The sequence below is a fragment of the Scomber scombrus genome, chromosome 16 (assembly GCF_963691925.1).
Source record: "Scomber scombrus chromosome 16, fScoSco1.1, whole genome shotgun sequence".
NCBI classification, from domain to species: domain Eukaryota; kingdom Metazoa; phylum Chordata; class Actinopteri; order Scombriformes; family Scombridae; genus Scomber; species Scomber scombrus.
In genome coordinates, this window is record NC_084985.1 from 19,789,616 (window position 1) to 19,809,209 (window position 19,594).

General features: G+C 41.7%; 1 protein-coding gene across 1 annotated transcript in view; it reads left to right on the top strand.

Annotated features, from left to right (window-relative positions):
* Positions 1-19,594, top strand: part of adgrb2 (adhesion G protein-coupled receptor B2) — a 150,746-nt gene that overhangs the window by 102,854 nt on the left and 28,298 nt on the right. Inside the window, exons 20-25 of the mRNA XM_062435728.1 lie at positions 7,346-7,415; positions 9,089-9,155; positions 12,326-12,411; positions 14,220-14,318; positions 17,193-17,292; positions 18,068-18,139. Coding sequence (XP_062291712.1) covers positions 7,346-7,415; positions 9,089-9,155; positions 12,326-12,411; positions 14,220-14,318; positions 17,193-17,292; positions 18,068-18,139 — 494 coding nt within the window. The remainder of the gene's footprint in view (positions 1-7,345; positions 7,416-9,088; positions 9,156-12,325; positions 12,412-14,219; positions 14,319-17,192; positions 17,293-18,067; positions 18,140-19,594) is intronic.

Below are 19,594 nucleotides of genomic sequence, written 5' to 3' on the forward strand. Positions count from 1 at the left end.
ATACCTCCACTGAGATGGCTGTGACACTTTGAGTATTTCTGAGACCCTGTTGGCGACAAAGGTACGGAACCTTGAAGTCTCGTTCTTAATGTACTTTAGCACGGAGGTGCTGTCAGTCCAAAATGTTGACTCTGTTAATGACATGCGCAACTCCCTTTTCCAAAAGGTGTCCAGACGACTTGCCATGGTAGCAGCTGTGAGCTCCATACGAGGTATTGAGACCGACTTCAGAGGAGACACCCTGGACTTTCCCATGACAAAGCTGCTATGTACCTGTGAACGTGCATTCTGCAGGAGCAGGTAGGTCACTACACCATAACCGTTTTCACTTGCGTCTGTAAAGTGGTGCAATTGTGCCACAGTGACTTCTCCAAAATCTGGGGGCTTTAGACACCGAGAAACCTGGAAGTGCTCTAACTGATGAAGCTCTTTTAACCAGTTTGTCCATTCCTGTGCAGCTGATGGTGGTATAGGGTCATCCCAGCCGAGTTGCCGCCTGCACAGGTCCTGCAAAATGATTTTAGCAGAGAGGACAATGGGACTCAGGATTCCTAAAGGATCATATATCGAACTGATGACAGAAAGGATCCCCCTCCTCGTCACAGGCCTGTCCTGCACCAGGATTTTAAACTTGAAGGCATCAGACTGAATGCACCATTGCACCCCAAGCACCCTCTCCACAGGTAATAGGTCGTGGTCCAGATCCAAGTCCTTTATGCCCTTTGCTCTTTGATCTCCTGGGATTGCTGCCATCACTGCACGCCTATTGCTCATCCATTTTGTCAGCTTAAAGCCTCCTTTGGCACATATAGAAACCAAGTCACTGTACAGCGCCACCGCTTCTTCCTCACTGGCTGTCGATACCAGACAGTCGTCCACATAGAAGCAATGCAACAGCTTCTCAATGGCCTCTTGGCAGAACTGTTCTTCGTTGTCCTCAGCACATTTCCTCAATGCAAAGTTAGCACAACTTGGTGAGGAGGTCGCACCAAAAAGATGTACCAACATTCTGAAGTCCACTAGGTCTTGGGTGACATCACCTTTGGGCCACCAGAGGAACCTCAATAGGTCAGCGTCTTCCCTTGGTACCCTTACTTGGTGAAACATAGACTCTATGTCTGCCATGATCACCACCGGTTCCTTCCTGAATCTGGCCAGGACGCCAATCAGCGAGCTAGTGAGATCTGGACCTTGTAGCAGTTGAGCATTGAGAGACGTTGACTGGAAAGTGGCTGCACAATCAAAAACCACACGGATTTTTCCTTTCTGAGGGTGATAAACACCATGGTGTGGGATATACCACAGCCTTCCATCACTACGTGCCAGCTCATCGGAAGGTACTTGCTCTGCGTATCCCTTGGCGACCATGTCATTCATAAAATCTGTGTACTGCTGTTGAAATGACGAGTCCCTTTTAAACCTCCTCTTTAGGTTTAGGGCACGCTGCTCGGCAACCTTCTTGTTGTTTGGCATGTTCACAGAACTTCTCAGGGGCAATGCAATCTGGTAATGGCCATCTACAAGTCTGGCCGAATCCTGGGCCAACCTCATGAACTTTTGATCTTCTCTTGACTGACCAGGTTGTTCATCATAGCCACATTCTGGGAAATCTGTTCTGAACTGCTGCTGCCAGAGCTCCTCCAAGTTCAGGACTGAGATTCTGTTAACGGTCGCAACATCCATTCCATCACCACTGTCTCCCCCCAGTGGTCCATTAACAGTCCAGCCCAAAATAGTCTTAATGGCATAAGGTCCATCCTCCACACTACGGATGACTTGTAGTGGTTCCAGTGCCTTTGGTACATTTGTTCCAATCAACAGCTCAACTTCGGAGTCAATGTCAGGTAAGTGAACATCTCTCAAGTGCGGCCACCTCCTAAGATCCCTTTGACATGGAATGTTTCCCTTATGGACTGGCATACACTCCTGGGTATAGGTATTGGGCAAATCACAGTATGTCTCCCCATCCAAGCCAGCCACCTCCAGTCCTGTGATCACATAGCTATTAACAACCTTCTCCTGACCCATTGTCCGCAAGAGAATTCGTGTCTTCTTCCCTGAGAGGTTGAGCTTGTTCATCAGATTTACTGTGCAGAAAACAGCCGTGCTACCCTGATCCAAGAAGGCATAAGTAACCACTGCATGGTTACCTTTCTTGGATTTAATCTGTACTGGAACTATAGGAAGCTTGCAGTCATGACCACCAGCCCCAGTAAGCCCATTGGATACCAGAGCACAGCCCACTGCGGCGCCTGGTTCTCCCTCTCTCACTGGATCCCTTTCCTTTGAGTGGATGTGAAGCAGTGTGGGGTGTTTCAAACTGCACACTTTGCATGAGAGACGCTTTCGACAGTCCTTGCTGACGTGTCCTATACACAAACAGCCGAAGCACATTCCCTTTTCCCTCAAAAAAGTGATCTTCTCGGCGTGAGCCCTTTTCTCCAATCGAGAGCAAAACTCCAAAGTGTGTCCACCCTCACAAAACGGACAAACTTTCTTGACTGATGAGGTCGTGTCTGGTCTCCTTCCCTTTGTTGTTGTGTAATTGTTCTGTACAGTGGTCATAGTTGTAGCAAAACTACTTCCCTTTGGCCTAGGTCTAGGTTTTAAGTTGGTTCGACTCATGCCTCTGTTTAATGCTGGTGATGCATCCTGAATGTCCCCGAATACTGGGTCTGTTAGAATCCTTGCTTGCCTTTCGATGAAATGGACAATATCATTGAATGTAGCCCTTTGGTTACGTCTCTCTTGTATTTCACAAGCAGTTGTCCTCCATCGATCCCTTAGCTTGTAAGGCAGCTTCTTTACTATTGTCAGCATGTTAACAGGCATATCCATTTCAAACATATACTGCACCTCGTTCATTGCATTCGAGCAGCCTCTGAGAAATAAGCTGTAGTCTTGAAGCGCCTTCACGTCCTCTGATTTAATCGGGGCCCACGACAATGCCTTGTCCATATAAGCAGCTGCAACCCTTTGTTCATCTCCAAAATGTTCTTGTAACAGGATTTTGGCCTGAGCGTAGCCCCTGTGTGGATCCATGTGTTGGCAGCTTCTTACAAGGTCTCTTGGGCGACCTCTGGTGAATTGCTCGAGAAAGTACAGGCAATCACTATGACTGGTGGCCTTGCTTTCAACACCATTTTCAAAGGCTCTCATAAATGTATGAAACTGCAATGGGTCACCATCATACACCTGAATATCTCTTTTAGGCAAGGATGCTCGTTGCTGCTGTTGTATCAGTAGTGTTGTTATTTCATTCTGTCTTTTCATGATATCAACAACATTGTTTTGCTCCCCACTGCTTGCTGAACCTCCAACGTTGAGAATGTTTCCATGATGCATCTGATCATTAAGAGCATTGGGCTGAGGATTAAACTCAGGTAGGTGGCGCTTTAAAGCGGGAGGCTGAAAGTGAGCCGCGTGGGTCAGCCTGTCTGATTTAGGCCTTGTCACCTGTTTGCTGTCCATGATTTTAGATTGCTGTTTAGATGTTTCCAGCCTCTGAGGAATGAAAGGAGCGGCGTCAATATTGAACTTTGTTTTTCCTTGTTCGTTTTTAAGGTAAGAATTCATTGCATTGGACCGGTCTGTTACAGTGTTTTTAGAACCAGATGTGCTAGCAGCCCTTAGCACACTCACTTTTGCAGAGTGTGCAGCAATTTCTTCATCCAGCTTGAGCCTTTCCTTACGTTTCCGTATTTGCTCCTCCTCCTCTTCCAGTGCATGTTTGTCCTGTAGAAGTTTTTGCCGTGCCATCAGTGCAGCCAAATCAGCTTCTGCCTTGATGCGAGCAGAAGAAGTCCCTGATACGTTGGACCTTTTACCACTTCCAGAGCTTTTTCCACTTGCAGCACTTTTTGCAGATCGTCTGCTTTGCACATTTGATATGCTATCACTTGGTTTCACATCATCCTGTAGGCCTCCATAAAGTGTGATGGGGCCTGTGTTGTCCTGTGCTGCTGCCTGTGAGGCATCATCCATTTGAAGGTGACACACATCCTTTGTTGCTGCAACCAAATCATTTTCCACAGGGTTGGGAACATGTTCCTTTTCCTCCAACCACTGAATCACATCATTCTCAAATGTACTGCTGTAATGTTCAATGCTTGAGAACCAATCCTTCTGTCTAACCTTTTCATCCTCAGGTAACAGTGGAATTATTGTTTGATGCAGGTTAACAGCAGTATCAAGGAGCTGAGTGAGAGTTTGCAACTGAGATTTCAACTCCTGTGCATTTTCCTTTTGTTTCATAAGCCTTTTCATTGCAGGTATTAAGCCCTTTATTTTGTTCACATGAGTTTTACGTTCCTTTTGTAGATCTTCAACTTTATTTGCCAAGGCTTTTGCAGTGAGTTTGACATTTCTTTTGGCATCCACTGCTTCAAACTCATTGTTTTCCACTCTTTCCTTTGTTTCACTCATATTGCGGGGTTTTTTTTTTTTTTTTTTAAGCTCAGCAGCTCAGTGATTTGCGCAGTGAATCAACAATACACCCAGCATAATTTTTCCCTTTTCCACAGATCATTTATTTCACATCCATAGGTATTGGGGAAAAAGGAACACCACAGATATTCACTCTCAACGAGCAGCGTGTCTCAGCGGACTTTCGCATGCGGGCAGCGCTCCCCAATGGACGCGCTGTCAATCGAACTGCGTTCAATCCAACATACACAGCATGAATGAATGCGAGTGATACAGGCCTACCGGTCTGAAGTCCGCGTTGCGATGAGTCTGGCGTTGCAGTGATGCACCGTGTGGCGTGATCGTTTCCAAGTGTGCCGTCTGGGTGTAGTAGCCGCTTTTTTGTTGACAAAATATAGTGACTCAAAACAGAAAACGGAGTCACTGAGAGGCTAAGTGAGGGAGCATTGCACTGCTGACTCGCTACATAAACAACAGAGCCATTTCCGTGTTTTCCGACTGAGTGTGTATTTATTTCCAACGTCAAACAAACAGACAAACAAGGCAAGGCACGGCAAGATGTTCAGGTACTCAGTTTGTAGTTAGATTAAGCGATCAACAAAAAATACGCTCTCCCTGCTCACCCCCTCTCCATGCCGCCGCCGCGGTAAACAGGTGAATATATGCCCATTCATTCAATCACTCAATCACTGCTCCATGACCACACCCCCCCGTGACGTGCATGAAAGGTGCAAAACTGACAGCTGAGGCCAAACACAAACACAAACCCGACTATCCCAGCATATGGCACCAACAACGGGTATGGTCGAGTTGGACAATGTAGCTCAAGTTGAATCCTGTTGTGTATCATGGATGATGTAAGGAAAAAGACAAGTGTTTTTCTTTATATTTGTGTGAAAAGCTTCTTTTTTTTTTACACTTGACAATAATCTAAAGTCATTGAGTATATAGCATTCCAGGGTGAAGATATATTATTTGCATGTGGTGGTGAAGAAAATTATAGCAATGCATCCAGGGATGAAAGTGTGTGTGTGTGGGAGGGTGGGGGTACGGTTGTGGTTATCATGTCCCACCCCTAGAACCCCCACTGTTTTAAAATTGCTGCTCCACCCCTGGCAAGACAGACATGAAAGCGTAACAGAATATTAAGTTATAGTGTTGAAATTGTTGTCAGCATAATGCTTAAAAACCTTCATTTGCTCTGTTCTCATTTATATCCCATTTTTCCTTGCTGTATACTATAATTTGTTTCAGCGCGGGCTCAATTTACTGGAAGGCATTCATTACAGTTTCTAATGTAATCATATCTAATGCAGCCAAACTTACACATGGATTTGCACATGCAACACACACCGAGGGTTTCACACCATACATTCAGAGAAAAGGTAATCTCACTCCTCTGGGCTATTCAACTATACGTCTCCTCTGTTCCATTCAGCCTCCATGTCACTCTATTATTCTGTCCTCTCAGTACACCCCAACCTGATGCAACAGGCACTGGGGATGTTAGAGGATAATCAAAACATATGATAACATCTGCACAACACTGGCAAGATGCTTCAAGATAGCCCTCGAAATTACAACCGCAGCCCCCACCAACATCTCCACACACACACACACACACACCCACACACACCGTCTGTTCATTTCACTTGATATTGATCCCACCGGTCTAATCTGCCAAGTCACTGATGCCCTTACCTGATACAGAGGAGAGAGAATGTATAGACTGTTGTACAGTCACAGATTGAGAGAGATACTGACACAGTGTGAGACTGTGTTTGGTATGTATGCAGTGATAGCTATAGAATTATAGGATGCACTTCACTGATGCACATGAAAAGCATGAAACAGTCCCTCAGAGTGGAGGGGATCAAAGAGCTTATCCTCCTCACGTCCATTTTGCAATTTTCTCCCCAAATTATGTGATTGAAATCAGTCACCATGGAAACAGGAGATTTGGGGTGTGACTGGATCTGTGTTAGATTAGCAGAAGAGTGTGCAAGTGTGATGTATAGATATATGTGTGTGTATTTATTGTGTTATACATTGCTAAAAAGCTAGATTGATGTTGCTGTTGCCTAATTGAAACTTTGTGCATGTGGGTTAGTGGACCGGCCTGGCTCCCCACCATCTTATTTGTTAATGTTAATGTGACTTTTTCTAATTGCTTTTCATTTGCAGCCATAATCACAGCTTTGTTAATTACATGAATATTTCAGAGCCAAGCTCATTATGGGCCCAGCATATTTCCTTCTTTTTCTGGCATGCGCTGTGACACTCAGTCTCACTGTCTTTCTCTCTCATTCACACACACACACACACACACACACACACACACACACACACACACACACACACACACACACACACACACACACACACACGCACACACACACATACGCACACGCACACGCACACACACACACACACTAATCACTTGATTTAGCTAATCAAGGCATGACTTATTGGCTATACCAAGCTATACGTCACATTGTGATAAACTATCCCTTAGTCTCACATGCTCTCAGACTTACAACTATCCACATGTACCCACACACAGGCATGCTGCATTAGTGTGTCACTGATGGCAGTGTAACATACATTGCAGATGAAAAGACAAGATGTCAAATACTGTCAAATTTTAAGGGCAGAGCTGTGATTTAAACCCAATTTTCATTCATGTAGCTAGACCCGCGTATCAGGGAGCACATGCAGAACACTTGGGCTTACTGACAGAGCAGTCTCATATCCACGTTACACAGTATTGCATGGCTGCTTAGCATTTGAATGGAAGGGACACATATGCAGCTGTTCACTTCTGTTGAGAATCTGGCCAACGTGCTTTATCGTCCCCATTAAGGCTTCCTTTTATCCTTTGTCTCCCCCTTTTGATCTCTCTCTTTCTATTCGTCTGCAGGTCTTCCAGCCCTAGTTGTAGCAGTGTCAGTGGGTTTCACCCGAGCAAGAGGATACGGCACAGCCAGCTAGTGAGTACAACATCCTGACCCACTGTCCTGACACACACATCAATCAAAACTTGATAAGGATAGTATCACTTGAAACCAGTTTTTAGCTATCATTTATGTTTGGATGAGCCCTGGATCCGCACCATCTATTGTCCTTACAGCCGACCAATTCAAATTACCCTTTGTTGTGTGAAATGGTGCCTTTCTTTTCCTGAAGGTTTCAAGCTACGGTATTTTTCATATTATTTTATACAGTTCTATTTTATACAACAGCTGAGGTACTTCTTTATTACACAGCTGAATGTATAAACCCTAAATGTATTTTTCACATTATTTATATCAACAACATAGTCTGTTTTTCATCCATCCATCTATATTTTATTCCTATCCTGTGTCACAGGGGGAGCTAAACATTGTCCCGGCATGCACTTGGCAAAATGCAGAGCACATCTGTGTCTCAGTATGTGCTCCATTTATGGGCAAAACACTGTGTTGTTATTAATACCAGCTTTAAGAGATGCTGCAGAGTCCTCTCAGGACACATAGTTCCTGAAAACTAGGTTTGAGATTGTATGTATAAAATAATCAAAGTTAAAGTCGGACAACCATCATTAAGTTTGATTTATTAAGAGTTTAATTCCCCAGAATGGTTCTGAGCTGGTTGGGTGGTTTTGAACAGTATTAACAACCCAACAATTGTATCAGATATTGATTCAAATGCTGTTAAACTCTGATTGATGGAAATATGTGACATCAAGCAGAAAGTTTTGTGCCGTTAATCGAATAAGAAGCAGATTGAAAAGTGTGGTTTTGTTGTCAGAGCTTTGAGAAAAATCAGTCTCATTGATTTGACAAAATTAATCCACCTTGCATGTGAAGAAAAAATGTTTTGGGGCAAATGTTTGTCGGAATGTCACATGGACAGCACCAGGTTTTTATGCAATCAAGTATAATTTGTACTGAGTCAAACATCATATTCCAGACCGTCCATGTGTCTCATGGAAATTGTATTTTGGAAGCGACGCATATATTATAGTAGAAAAAATCGAAGCACAATTGACAATTAGTACTGTTGGGCTTCCCGTAACAGGCAATTCACACACAAAGAACATGTTTGCTTACCCAGTCAATGGTGTAATTGATTCGATGAAAACAATTTAAAAAATCTAATTTCCAGATTATATTTACAAATTTGCTCTCTTTCACTTTATAAGAAACATATTAAGTAACTCATTAATAAGAGGAGTGTATATTAGCTTTTGGGCCATGTGTTTTTCATCTTTTGCTTCCTTTCTTTTTTATATTGAGCTGCAATTAAGACAACGGAGGGGTTTCACTATGCTCTGATGACATCACTGGAGGACACATTTAAACTCATTAAGTCTCAATAGTCTTCACATCAAATGAAATTTCACAAGACCATTTACAGTTTGAGGATATGTTTTAGGTAATGTACAATACATAATACATTTGCTCAGCACTGAGGGCAATATTAACTGATATGAGCACTTATGACTGCTTTATCCCTCACTGAGGAAATTCAAGCAAATGTGATCCTTAATTGGTTGTGTACCTATTGTGGTTAAGTAGTTGGCACTCACAACAGCTGGTATGTGAGACTGGAATGTGGTGAAGTTATGTTTTACACTTTTATTTAGCGCATGAAACATTTTATTATTGCTCCTTTCCTCCAGTTGCTGGTTATCCTTGGAGGGCGGTCTGCTTTATGCCTTCGTCGGACCCGCTGCTGTCATCGTTTTGGTGAGTCTACTCCACATACTCTCTCTTTACTAGTTGACCTCGTGTCCAGTCGTACCATACTCTTTCTCTCCCTGTCACATTGCTGAGCTTTACAGACCTGCCTATTGACCGCTGAGGATTTTTCTTTCCTTTTACTCCCACATGCACATGTGAGTGTACATACTCGGGCTGTACACAACAAAATGATACACTGACCACTTCGATCCTTGACTTAAAAATGTCATCTTTGGAAAAAAAGACTAAAACACATTCCAGCAGACAAGTTTTTCCTGGCAATGCACCACATGCTTGGATTGAATTCTGCATCTACCCCAACAGCCAAATATCTCACTCTCATTGGTATTTTGGAAGTGTGAGTCACAGTAGCAAATGTAGTTAAGGCGAAACGTTTTTTCTTATGTAAAAAAGTTATTTTCACACATGAGTATGCGACTATGAGTGTGTGCCACAATCATAATAATATGTCCTTTGCCAATTGCAATAAAAAAAGACATTTTTATGAACAAGTAGATATAGCTCTATATTGTTCCACAGCAAAATTGAGTGCATTGATTGCATCTCAGTGGTGTTTTAATAATCTGTTGTTGTGTGCTGCTGTATGTGGCTATTTCTAGGATTAGCTGATTTCCCCTAAATGAATCCCTGGGTAGATATTTCCACTACTAAGCTTAATAAGTCTGGATGGGGCACTAACATTTAGTTTGGTAATTGCTGCCAATGCTGTTGTTGTCACTGTGTGTGTGTGTGTGTGTGTGTGTGTGTGTGTGTGTGTGTGTGTGTGTGTGTGTGTGTGTGTGTGTGTGTGTGTGTGTGTGTGTGTGTGTGTGTGTGTGTGTGTGTGTGTGTGTGTGTGTGTGTGTGTGTGTGTGTGTGCGCTCATGCATCTGGTTTTCTTTTTCTGACGATTTTTGCACACTTACAGTACATGTCAGGAAGGAACAGTATGGATAAGACAACGTCACAAGTGTGCAGAGTGATATGCATTTTCCTGAAGTAAATTCCTGACAAGAGGATGGCAATTTGACAGTTTTCTCAAACTGCAGTATAAATGCAAGGATTATATAGTGCTGAGCAGTCAGGATTATGATCATTTCCAATATTACTAATATATAAAGGCAAAATCAAAAGACAGTTGTCCTTATAAGTTGCTTTTCAGTGTCTGGCATTCCTTGGTATGTTTCCATCTTACCTCCATTTCTGTCTCCACAATGTCGATGTACACTCTGCACCCCAGCTGCTGCCTGACGGTCCCCGGCCCCCCAGTGTTGTTGCTGTGGTCCCACTCTAACAAACAGCTGTAATGAGAGTGGGACGTCGAGCAGAGAAACACAGACCTTCCCACAGGACTTTTCTCTAATTAATGAACCTGGCCTTGGGCAAATAGCAGAGCAGGATGATGCTGACTCACAGAGCTGGGGCCAGACACGACTGGCATGACAATAACGCTTTCACAATCTGGCACATCATAGGTAGTTGTCAGCAGCAGAAGCGCACACATGAGAGAGAAGGAGATGAGAGAGATAGAGAGAGAGAGAGAGAGAGAGAGAGTTTTTAGCAAATTGTAAAAGCTGCCAGATGCACCGTAGCTGTGCCCAAGCAAAATGCTTTAAGTAAGAATCGAGCAGCAAAATCTGAAAATGAATCTGACCGCATGAAAGTCAGATTCTTAACTAAGCCAGTTGATAAGAATAGAAATACACTGCATTCACAGTAGAGGTATGTACAAGAATGTGAATATGATTTGTCAGTAAGGCATCTCACCTTCTTAATCCAACTTAACACGAGATGAATAACCAAACATGGAGGATGCGACAGCGAGGGGACGGTTGAGAATGTTGGAAATCAGGATTTTAAGGAACATGTCAACAGCATAGCAAATCTCCCAGATGGGAGGGATTTCACAGTGGAAGAGGTCTATAAGTAACAAGCCTTGGCTCAGATCAGAAACCGAGATGCAATCAGTATATTTATTTATTCATTCATTTATTTATTTATTTATTTTCTCTATGTTTTTAAAGCAATCAACCCAAATGGAAAAGTCACTGCTTAGAGTGATAATTTTGCTGAGTGCTGTGTATAAAGTGCAGCACTTGCCTAAAAGCAGGGTTTACAAAGTGTTTTACAGGAATTAATAACGCTAATCCAGGCCTGTCACGCTGTCATATCACGGTCATGGCTGGCTGTCAGAAGAAACTCAGACATTTCATTCACTCGCACATGGAGAAACTTATAATGATAAAATGATGAACTGAAGGGAGAGGAGGCAGTCTTCTTATGACATTTTTGTTAAATAAAAGACAGATGTCAAATGGTATATGTGTATTACTTATATTGAGAGGGGGACGTTTTTAAATCAAAGACGGCACATCATTTCTTAAAGTACTTATTAGCAACTCTGTCTCCCAGAAATTACATTCATACACTACTTAATCGCAACAGCAAATATTTTTTGCTACAAACATAATTCCCACCAAAATATCCAATCTTGCAGCACAGTATTCACTAGTAGAAACCGCAGCATCATTAAACTTTTTATGATTATGTTTAGGCACTGGCAGGACTTGGTTATAAGTATAATAATTTCTAGGAGAAGGGATTGAGCGGCCAGCGTTAAGGGACAGGAACAATATTTCTGTATCATACAATTGATGAGTAATCGGTGTGTTTGTGTAACTTTTCTGTGTTAATGGCACCATCTGGCCTTTGTTGGTAGTGAAAAAGATTTAAAAACATTTAACAAAATTCAGCTGCAATCATTAAAAATGTATGCCTCCCCTTTATGTGCCCGCATCTTCTGCATAATCTTAATTGATGTAACCAACTGTTCAGAGTCAATGTGGGCATTTTAACCATCAGTTTTTTCATCATGGACAAATTGTAGATTTTCAAAGAATAGCTGTGAGATAGAAAATGAATGCATGCTGTGGCTAAAATCTTACTGAGATGAATTTAATGTTTCTCTTACACTGGAGCAAGTCAGCCTTGGAGCCCTGACAGCTAAAGCACTGTCACTTGCAGTCTCCAGTCTGTGCGACAATTACAAAGTCATCTTCAATCTGCAGAAACTTTAAAGAATATACAGAAAACTTGTTATACAGCACATAAATGGAATCCCTGCTGGCAACCTATTATTGCAATCTTGATCAAACTCTGCTCTCTGTCTCCCTCAGGTGAATATGCTCATTGGGATCGTGGTGTTTAACAAGCTCATGTCTCGAGACGGCATCTCAGACAAGTCTAAAAAGCAGCGAGCGGGGTAAGTTAACTTCTTCAACCCTTAGCACCTCACACACACACACACATGCACAGCTACACACAAAAGACAATAACACAAGCCCCTGCAAAACGCACACCACTTACGCATCCATCCACACAATTCAAATTTGCTGCATTAAATAAATGTTATCCTCTGTCAGACACAAATTCAGGTAGACATTTTCATGGCAACTAACTCAAACTGCTTCAGTGGTGTCTGAACACGACACCTACTTGTACACCTGTGTCTACCGCATAAATCATCAAAAAATACAATCCAATTTGGCACCAAAATGACAAGACATCTGTTCTGTTCTGTTGCTCTGTGGAATCTAACAGTATTTCACTACCATTCCACGTGCATATGGTTTTCATCCAGTTTTCTCAGTTTTATAAGACAGTTGAATACAGTAGATATGAAAATCAATGGCAGATGGAAACCTAATTACATACTGTAAACACCGGGATTATTTGCCTTATGCACGATTGAAATCCTATAAGATAAAAAAAAAGTCTATTTCAAACAAACATGCGCTTACGTGATATATATATATATATACACACATAAAAGACAAACATGCATATGCAACCACCTACAACATTACTTTTACTGAGCTGGCGGTTGTTCATCATCTTTGCTAATCCCACAAATGGAGATTTCCTCAGCTCTCAAAGCCAAATCCATGTTTTCATTTCCATACGTATTGATTCCGTTGTTTTCTCTCTTTCTCTTTCCTCTCTCTCATTACATTTCCTCCAGTCTCTGCCTCTTGCGCAAATTGAAATTGATAATTTGTGTACCGCTGAAAGGGTTAACAGGCTCTCCGGGGAATTGATTAGCTTTTGTTACTCTGTGATGCAACCGAGATTAAACCGTTTAATGTGTACAAACACACGCGCACTTGGACACACACAAACAGGTGTAACCTTCTTTGTTACAGACAAAGTCCTTGGTGTTATCCGAGTATTAAGCCCATTTCCTCTAAGATTCTTAGAAGCGTGTGTTTAGAAGTACACACTCCCACACACAGTAGTTAGTAGTGGTACTAACAGGACAGGCTGTCATTAGCGTAATGTATTTCCTCATGAAGCGGTGGGGATGTGGCTGGCACTAAGGCAATGAGCTGTGTAGCATAGCCTGTGCATCTCCCCATCATTCTCAACTCGCAATATATATACACACACACACACACACATGCATGCTGTTTCTCAGAGCAGTCAACTATAAGTAAACAGCCAAAGGAAAGTATTTTGTTTTGGTTCACATCCTTATAAAGCTTCATTGTGCACAGTCACATGTACAGATACATTACACACACAGGCGGTCTCATAAAATGATTGGTGTATTTCCTGTCCGTGTCATTGTAATCTGTTAATCCACATGACTCTGCTGTAACATTGCAATGTCTGTCTCTCACTTTTTCTCTACTTGCTCTGAATCAGTCTTTGTATTCTGACTGTTTTTCATTGCTGCTACTTTTTAAGATCTGGTTTTAATTTGCCTTTCTTTCTTTTCTCCCTCCCACCCCTTTTTTTTCTTTTCCACTCCCTCTCTGTTGTGTCCATTTTTTTTTCTTTCTTTTCTTCTGGTTCTTTTGCAACTGTGACACCTATACATTCACCCATTGTCATAACTGGAACTTGTGTTTCCACACATCCCTTCACCTCCACTCTCCCTCCCTCCTCCCCACATGGTTGTGTGTGTCTGTCTGTGTGTGTGTGTGTGTGTGTGTGTGTGTGTGTGTGTGTGTGTGTGTGTGTGTGTGTGTGTGCGTGCGTGCGTGCGTGCGTGCGTGCACATGTCCAAAGTGTCCCAGCGGAGGCGCGTAGCCGACTGCTCCTGAAATGCTCCAAGTGTGGCGTGATCTCGAGCACCGCTCTGTCCAGCTCTACTGCCAGCAGCGCCATGTTAGTCCATCTTCATCTTTCTACCTCTCTCTCCCTATTCCTATCTGTCAATCTCTCTCTGTCTCTGACTCTCCACCATCCTCTCTCCATCTTACTCTCTCTCTCCTCCATCCTTTTAATCTCTGGTTGTCGGTAATGATGCAGGATGACATTCAGACTTGTCTGGATAAAAAAAAAAAAACAAGCTAATGAAAAGGAAAAACACCTGCACTGCAAGCCGCCACTATTTAATGAGAGCATGTTTTGATCCAAAGCAGATTTTCCTCGGGTCATGCAGAGCAAACCTGACCTGTGTCAAACACTGTTTGTGAATCATTCTTGTTTTAACTTAACACTTCACGGTAACACAATGTGAGGAAGACTGTCAGTTATGGAATCTGTGCTACTGCCAAACACATTACTGTAAATGTTTCAACTTTCTGGCTGTAATTATATTACCTCTTCTCTTCCACTACATCAAACTGGTGGTCACATTGAATACATTAAATATCCAATGTGTTAAATAATGGAAGAGGAAAATCTAACAAAGCATTTATGTGCCAACAGTATGGATATACTGCACATTTAAATCAATATTTACAGCATTTTTTAGATTTCTGATACATTGTGCCTGAACATGTCTCAGAGAAATGAAAAAAAATGATGAAATGTATTTCCTAATTATTCGGATATGTGCCTCTTTTTTTGATAAGGGAGCACTCCACTGATATTACATGTCAAAGTCAATTTACCATTCACAAAGAGTGCTACACAGCCTGTGAAAACAGTTGTATAATGTCCTCTGTGGCTCTGTGGGTAGTTTGGCAAGTTTGAGAAAATGACTAAAGTGACATTGCATCTCGACTAGAGATCAGAAACTGCCAAGAAACAGTTTTACAAAATGGGGGTGTGGAGTCAAGAAGATGTGGGCATTTAACAGCTAGTAAGGGTCTAGCAAAATTATATAGCATGATATGAAGTGTAGAATCCAGTGTTTTTTGAGCAAAGATTTTGAATTTGAATTTTGAAGTATTCAGTGATGTATCATAAGCAATACATGAAGCTGTTGATATATACTGCTTTAAGTAAAACTTAGGGTTAAAATATAGAGATATCATTCTCCAAATCAGTTGCAAATTAGAGGTAATACAATAGGTAATGATACCCCAAAGTTAAACAGCACATTTACTGGACCTTTGCTCCTTTAATGACAAAAGTCGTCAGTCAGTCAGGTTGAGCACAGCCAGTCTCTGAATCAAAGTCCTTCCTCCCATTGATGCAAACAATCCTGTGCATATTTAACTCTGCCCTTGAATAACCCATTTGTGCAAAGCTTCTATTATGGCTTTTTTGTTTAATTTGGAAAATCATTGTGTTTAAAGCAGCAACTCTGTTCTTAGTTGTGCAGTTGCATAATTGGATGCCGTGATTGGAATGTAATGAGATGAGATTGCCTATTCGCGGTAACAACCTAGTATAATTTTTTGAGTAGTCACTTTAAACACACAGGGGTGAGGGTGGGGGGTGGGGGGTGTGGGAGTTATTGACTTGATTTTCCACATAGAGTAGTCAAAAGTTTGGACACACTTTCTCATTCAAGTGAATTGGAAGGTGTGTCCAAATGTTTGACAGTACTGTAGATTTGCTCATCTCAATGCTGAATGCATTCACAGTCTATTATTAGATACAGCCATTTATATTTACATTACTGCACATCTTACTGCTTTACAATATGCTGTCAGGTTGGAAGGTCCTTCAGATAATCTGCTTACAGAAATCCTGAGTGTATAGCATAATCAAACAGTCCATACAGTGTACATTTCTGTATTTACTGAAATAGCATTTTAATACAAGCATTGCCCTTCTACCGCTATTACTACACCCTCCATCATTCTCTGTTGCATTATTATATTGTAAGCCTGGCCTTATGTCCCGATAAAGCTTTAAAGACTATTATTGGAGAAAATATTTCTAGCATGAGGGCCATTATTTAAAAAAATTGTGACTAAGCCATTCTAGGCTTTCCTCATATGTGTCGTTCTCCCAAAGGATATTTTAGCATTTTGAAATTAACTGCGTGTTAAAGAAAATATTTTTAGGTACACTTACAGAATTAGAGTATTGTCTTTAACATAGACTGTAGGCTGATACTGCACTTATGTGATAGGGGACTGAACTATACAGTAGAGTATGGTTGAAACAGCTGGAAACTTTATACATTAACAAAAGGACAGCACAGCTTCAACTTTATTGTTCTTTGTTCTTTTTTTATTGACCGCCTCTGGCCACGAACCTGTACAGGAACAGGCATATTTCACTGAGCAGTGAGACAGAGCTGTCCTTCTGTCAGACTGACAGAACTATGAATGTATGCTCAAACAGCATGAACATTTTAAATTGGTGTCTGACTTTACAGAGTTACAGGCATCCCAGATGAACTCAAACACACATAGACACACACACACAGACACACACACACACTTGCTCCTCAGAAGCCCATGTCAGTACTTGTCAATGGCCTGTCTCCCCTCTCCCTATTGGGCTTCTGCCGATCGTCTCACAGTCCACCAGCATGACACTTAGCGTGCATCAGCCATGTAATTGTGAGCAATTGTCAGTTTCGTAACTATCTACATGATTACACATCATCTTCCACTTCTCACTTAGAATATTACGTCTGATACAAACCTCAGTGTGCCAATCAACCTCAAATTACCCACCACTGAGCCCATGACTGATGTGTGAGTGTGTGATTGTGTGTGAGAGGTAGAATTATGTGACTTGTCAGAGCTGGCTGGTCTGGTTTGAGACTGAACCCCTTGTTCCTTCTCCTTCTTCCTCCCTCCTCTTCCCCTCCCTGTCTCCTTTCTTTCTCTCTCTCTCTCTCACTGACAGGGCCTCTCTATGGAGCTCCTGCGTGGTTCTTCCTCTGTTAGCACTAACCTGGATGTCAGCAGTTCTGGCCATAACCGACCGCCGTTCAACACTCTTCCAGGTGATCTATCTCACAACACTAGCAGATGCTCACATCCCCCAATCCATACACATGCACCTGTGACCCCATTATGGACAAAAACAAAAACAAAACAGCTTCACAGTCTTCATAAAGTTCAGCCATACAAACAGAATGTATAAGGTATCACAGCCTGAATTTGACAGTCTATTTTGAAAGTACATGTGAGGAAATTGTTGCTTTATTTTGGAGCGTTAATGCTCATCAATACTGATGAATAGAATAAAAATGCATCCTTGAGCATTACAGAAAAGCAAAATGCAAAACATTGGATGCAGGTGTTTTGAGCAGCATCATATACCACAGATTTATTTGTGTATCATTTCGGTCCATATATCAAAGAAGAGTATTTTTCACCAGACTCTGATGTAAAATGTGTCTTCTATGACCTTCAGTGATTCTATTTTTTTCGCCCACAGATCCACATTTTCCTACAAAAACAAAAGAAACAGATAAGATAAGACTTGAATAATACCATATGTAAATGGTAAAAGGATAGTATGAAAAAAAACAGACAAAGAAGCAAAGAACAACCTACAGTTCCCATTGTGTAAAGCTCATAAGTAGAAACACAGTCTATGAATAAAAGTATGAATGACTGTGAGGATTTATGATGAATAAACATGTCTTGGATGATTCAACATTTCATTCCCATATCGGTGTCTTTTTTAACGAATAATGAGTCATTTCAGTACAGTACACACAGTAGCAATTACTGGAAACAATACTATAAGCAAATGTACCTTCTCTCCTCCAGGTCCTCTTTGCTGTCTTTGACTCTGTCCAAGGTTTTGTCATCATCACTGTCCATTGTGCCATGCGCCGAGAGGTGAGTCTGTTTGCCTCTTTCTACTTAGCAGCTCTGTGGATCTTTAACATGTCGAGTTCATACATTTCTAATTCTGTGCCACACAGTGACCTAAACAACTCTCGCCCCCCTTCAACAGGTGGGATACATGTTCGCAAATGTCATGCTAGTTTCTGGGTCGGTTTAAGGTCACAGCAGAACACAAGCGGCTCAGACATGAGAAGGATTAGCTCTGTATTTATGTCCTATGTTGTGGTGCTTCTTTTTCATAATGCAGTATGATAGTTCATTGTCCGTCTGATCCGAGGCTGCTTTAAGGAGCTTACTAAGATGCTGTATGGAATAATACGATAAGTCCCTAACTAATACCCCCTAGCGCCTATTTGCCACAGGCTTTGCTGTGCCCCCAGGGACGCTGAATTTCAAACTCATTATGCACATACATGTATTCATGCCCTTGAGGCAGACATTTGCATAGACACACGCCGACTCGTGCACGCACACTCATCTTCCAACTTGTAGTTGTACTTGCAACAATTAATGGATTAACAATATGAGGGACTGTTAGGGACATTATTCAGAACTACCATGCATGTACAGATACTTTTCCTCTCACATCCACATACATACACAACAAAACTCATTCACGTACTACTGAAAAGCGTTAACACACACCAGTAAAGTGTACCCCTATACAGTGCTCTCATATAGTATTGTAACCATCACCCCTTATCAACCCTCCTCTGGCTGTGAACCAGCCCTCCCGCTGCCTCACTTTATATATTTCCTCTCGTTTGCCCGCAAAGATGTTAAATACACCTAATAAACTACTGCTACTTTTTTCACCATTGCTCTTTCATATTTTGGCAATTAGAGTAAATATATAACGTTAGACAGCAGGAGGGTTCGTTTCGCAGTACCTGCCAGAAGGGAGTCGATAATGGTTGAGGGTCTGTTAATACATAAGATTAGAACTGCTATTCTATAAATATATGAAACTAAGCTATAGAGTAAGTTAGGCCTGTATGTGAATATCAAAAAATGCAGATCATCCTTTTTCAGGTTGGTATTTGGACATGTTCATATACAGTTAAGGGTAAGGTTATCTAATGTGAGACAAAAGATAATTTAAAACTCTTGACTATTTTTAATTAACTTCTTCTCCTCGCTATTTGATGTCCATGTACCTAAAGCAATGCTGCAGTTGATAACGTGTTGCATATTGTCTCCTGACATAAAGAGCGATGCCAGGTGACTGTCCAGTGTGTCCACACTTGGAGTTGCAACAGTTGGATGTTGTCATATTTGACAGGGTTCTGATGGTGTTTGCTGATGACAATTTATTGTTTAATATGGCTGCCGTTTCGATAACGCTACTTGAGTAGACATCAGTGTTGCTAACAAACAAACAACATGTGCTCTCCTTTCTCAATCACCTTCCACTTCAACTGAAACACTTTCAGTTTTGACTGAAAT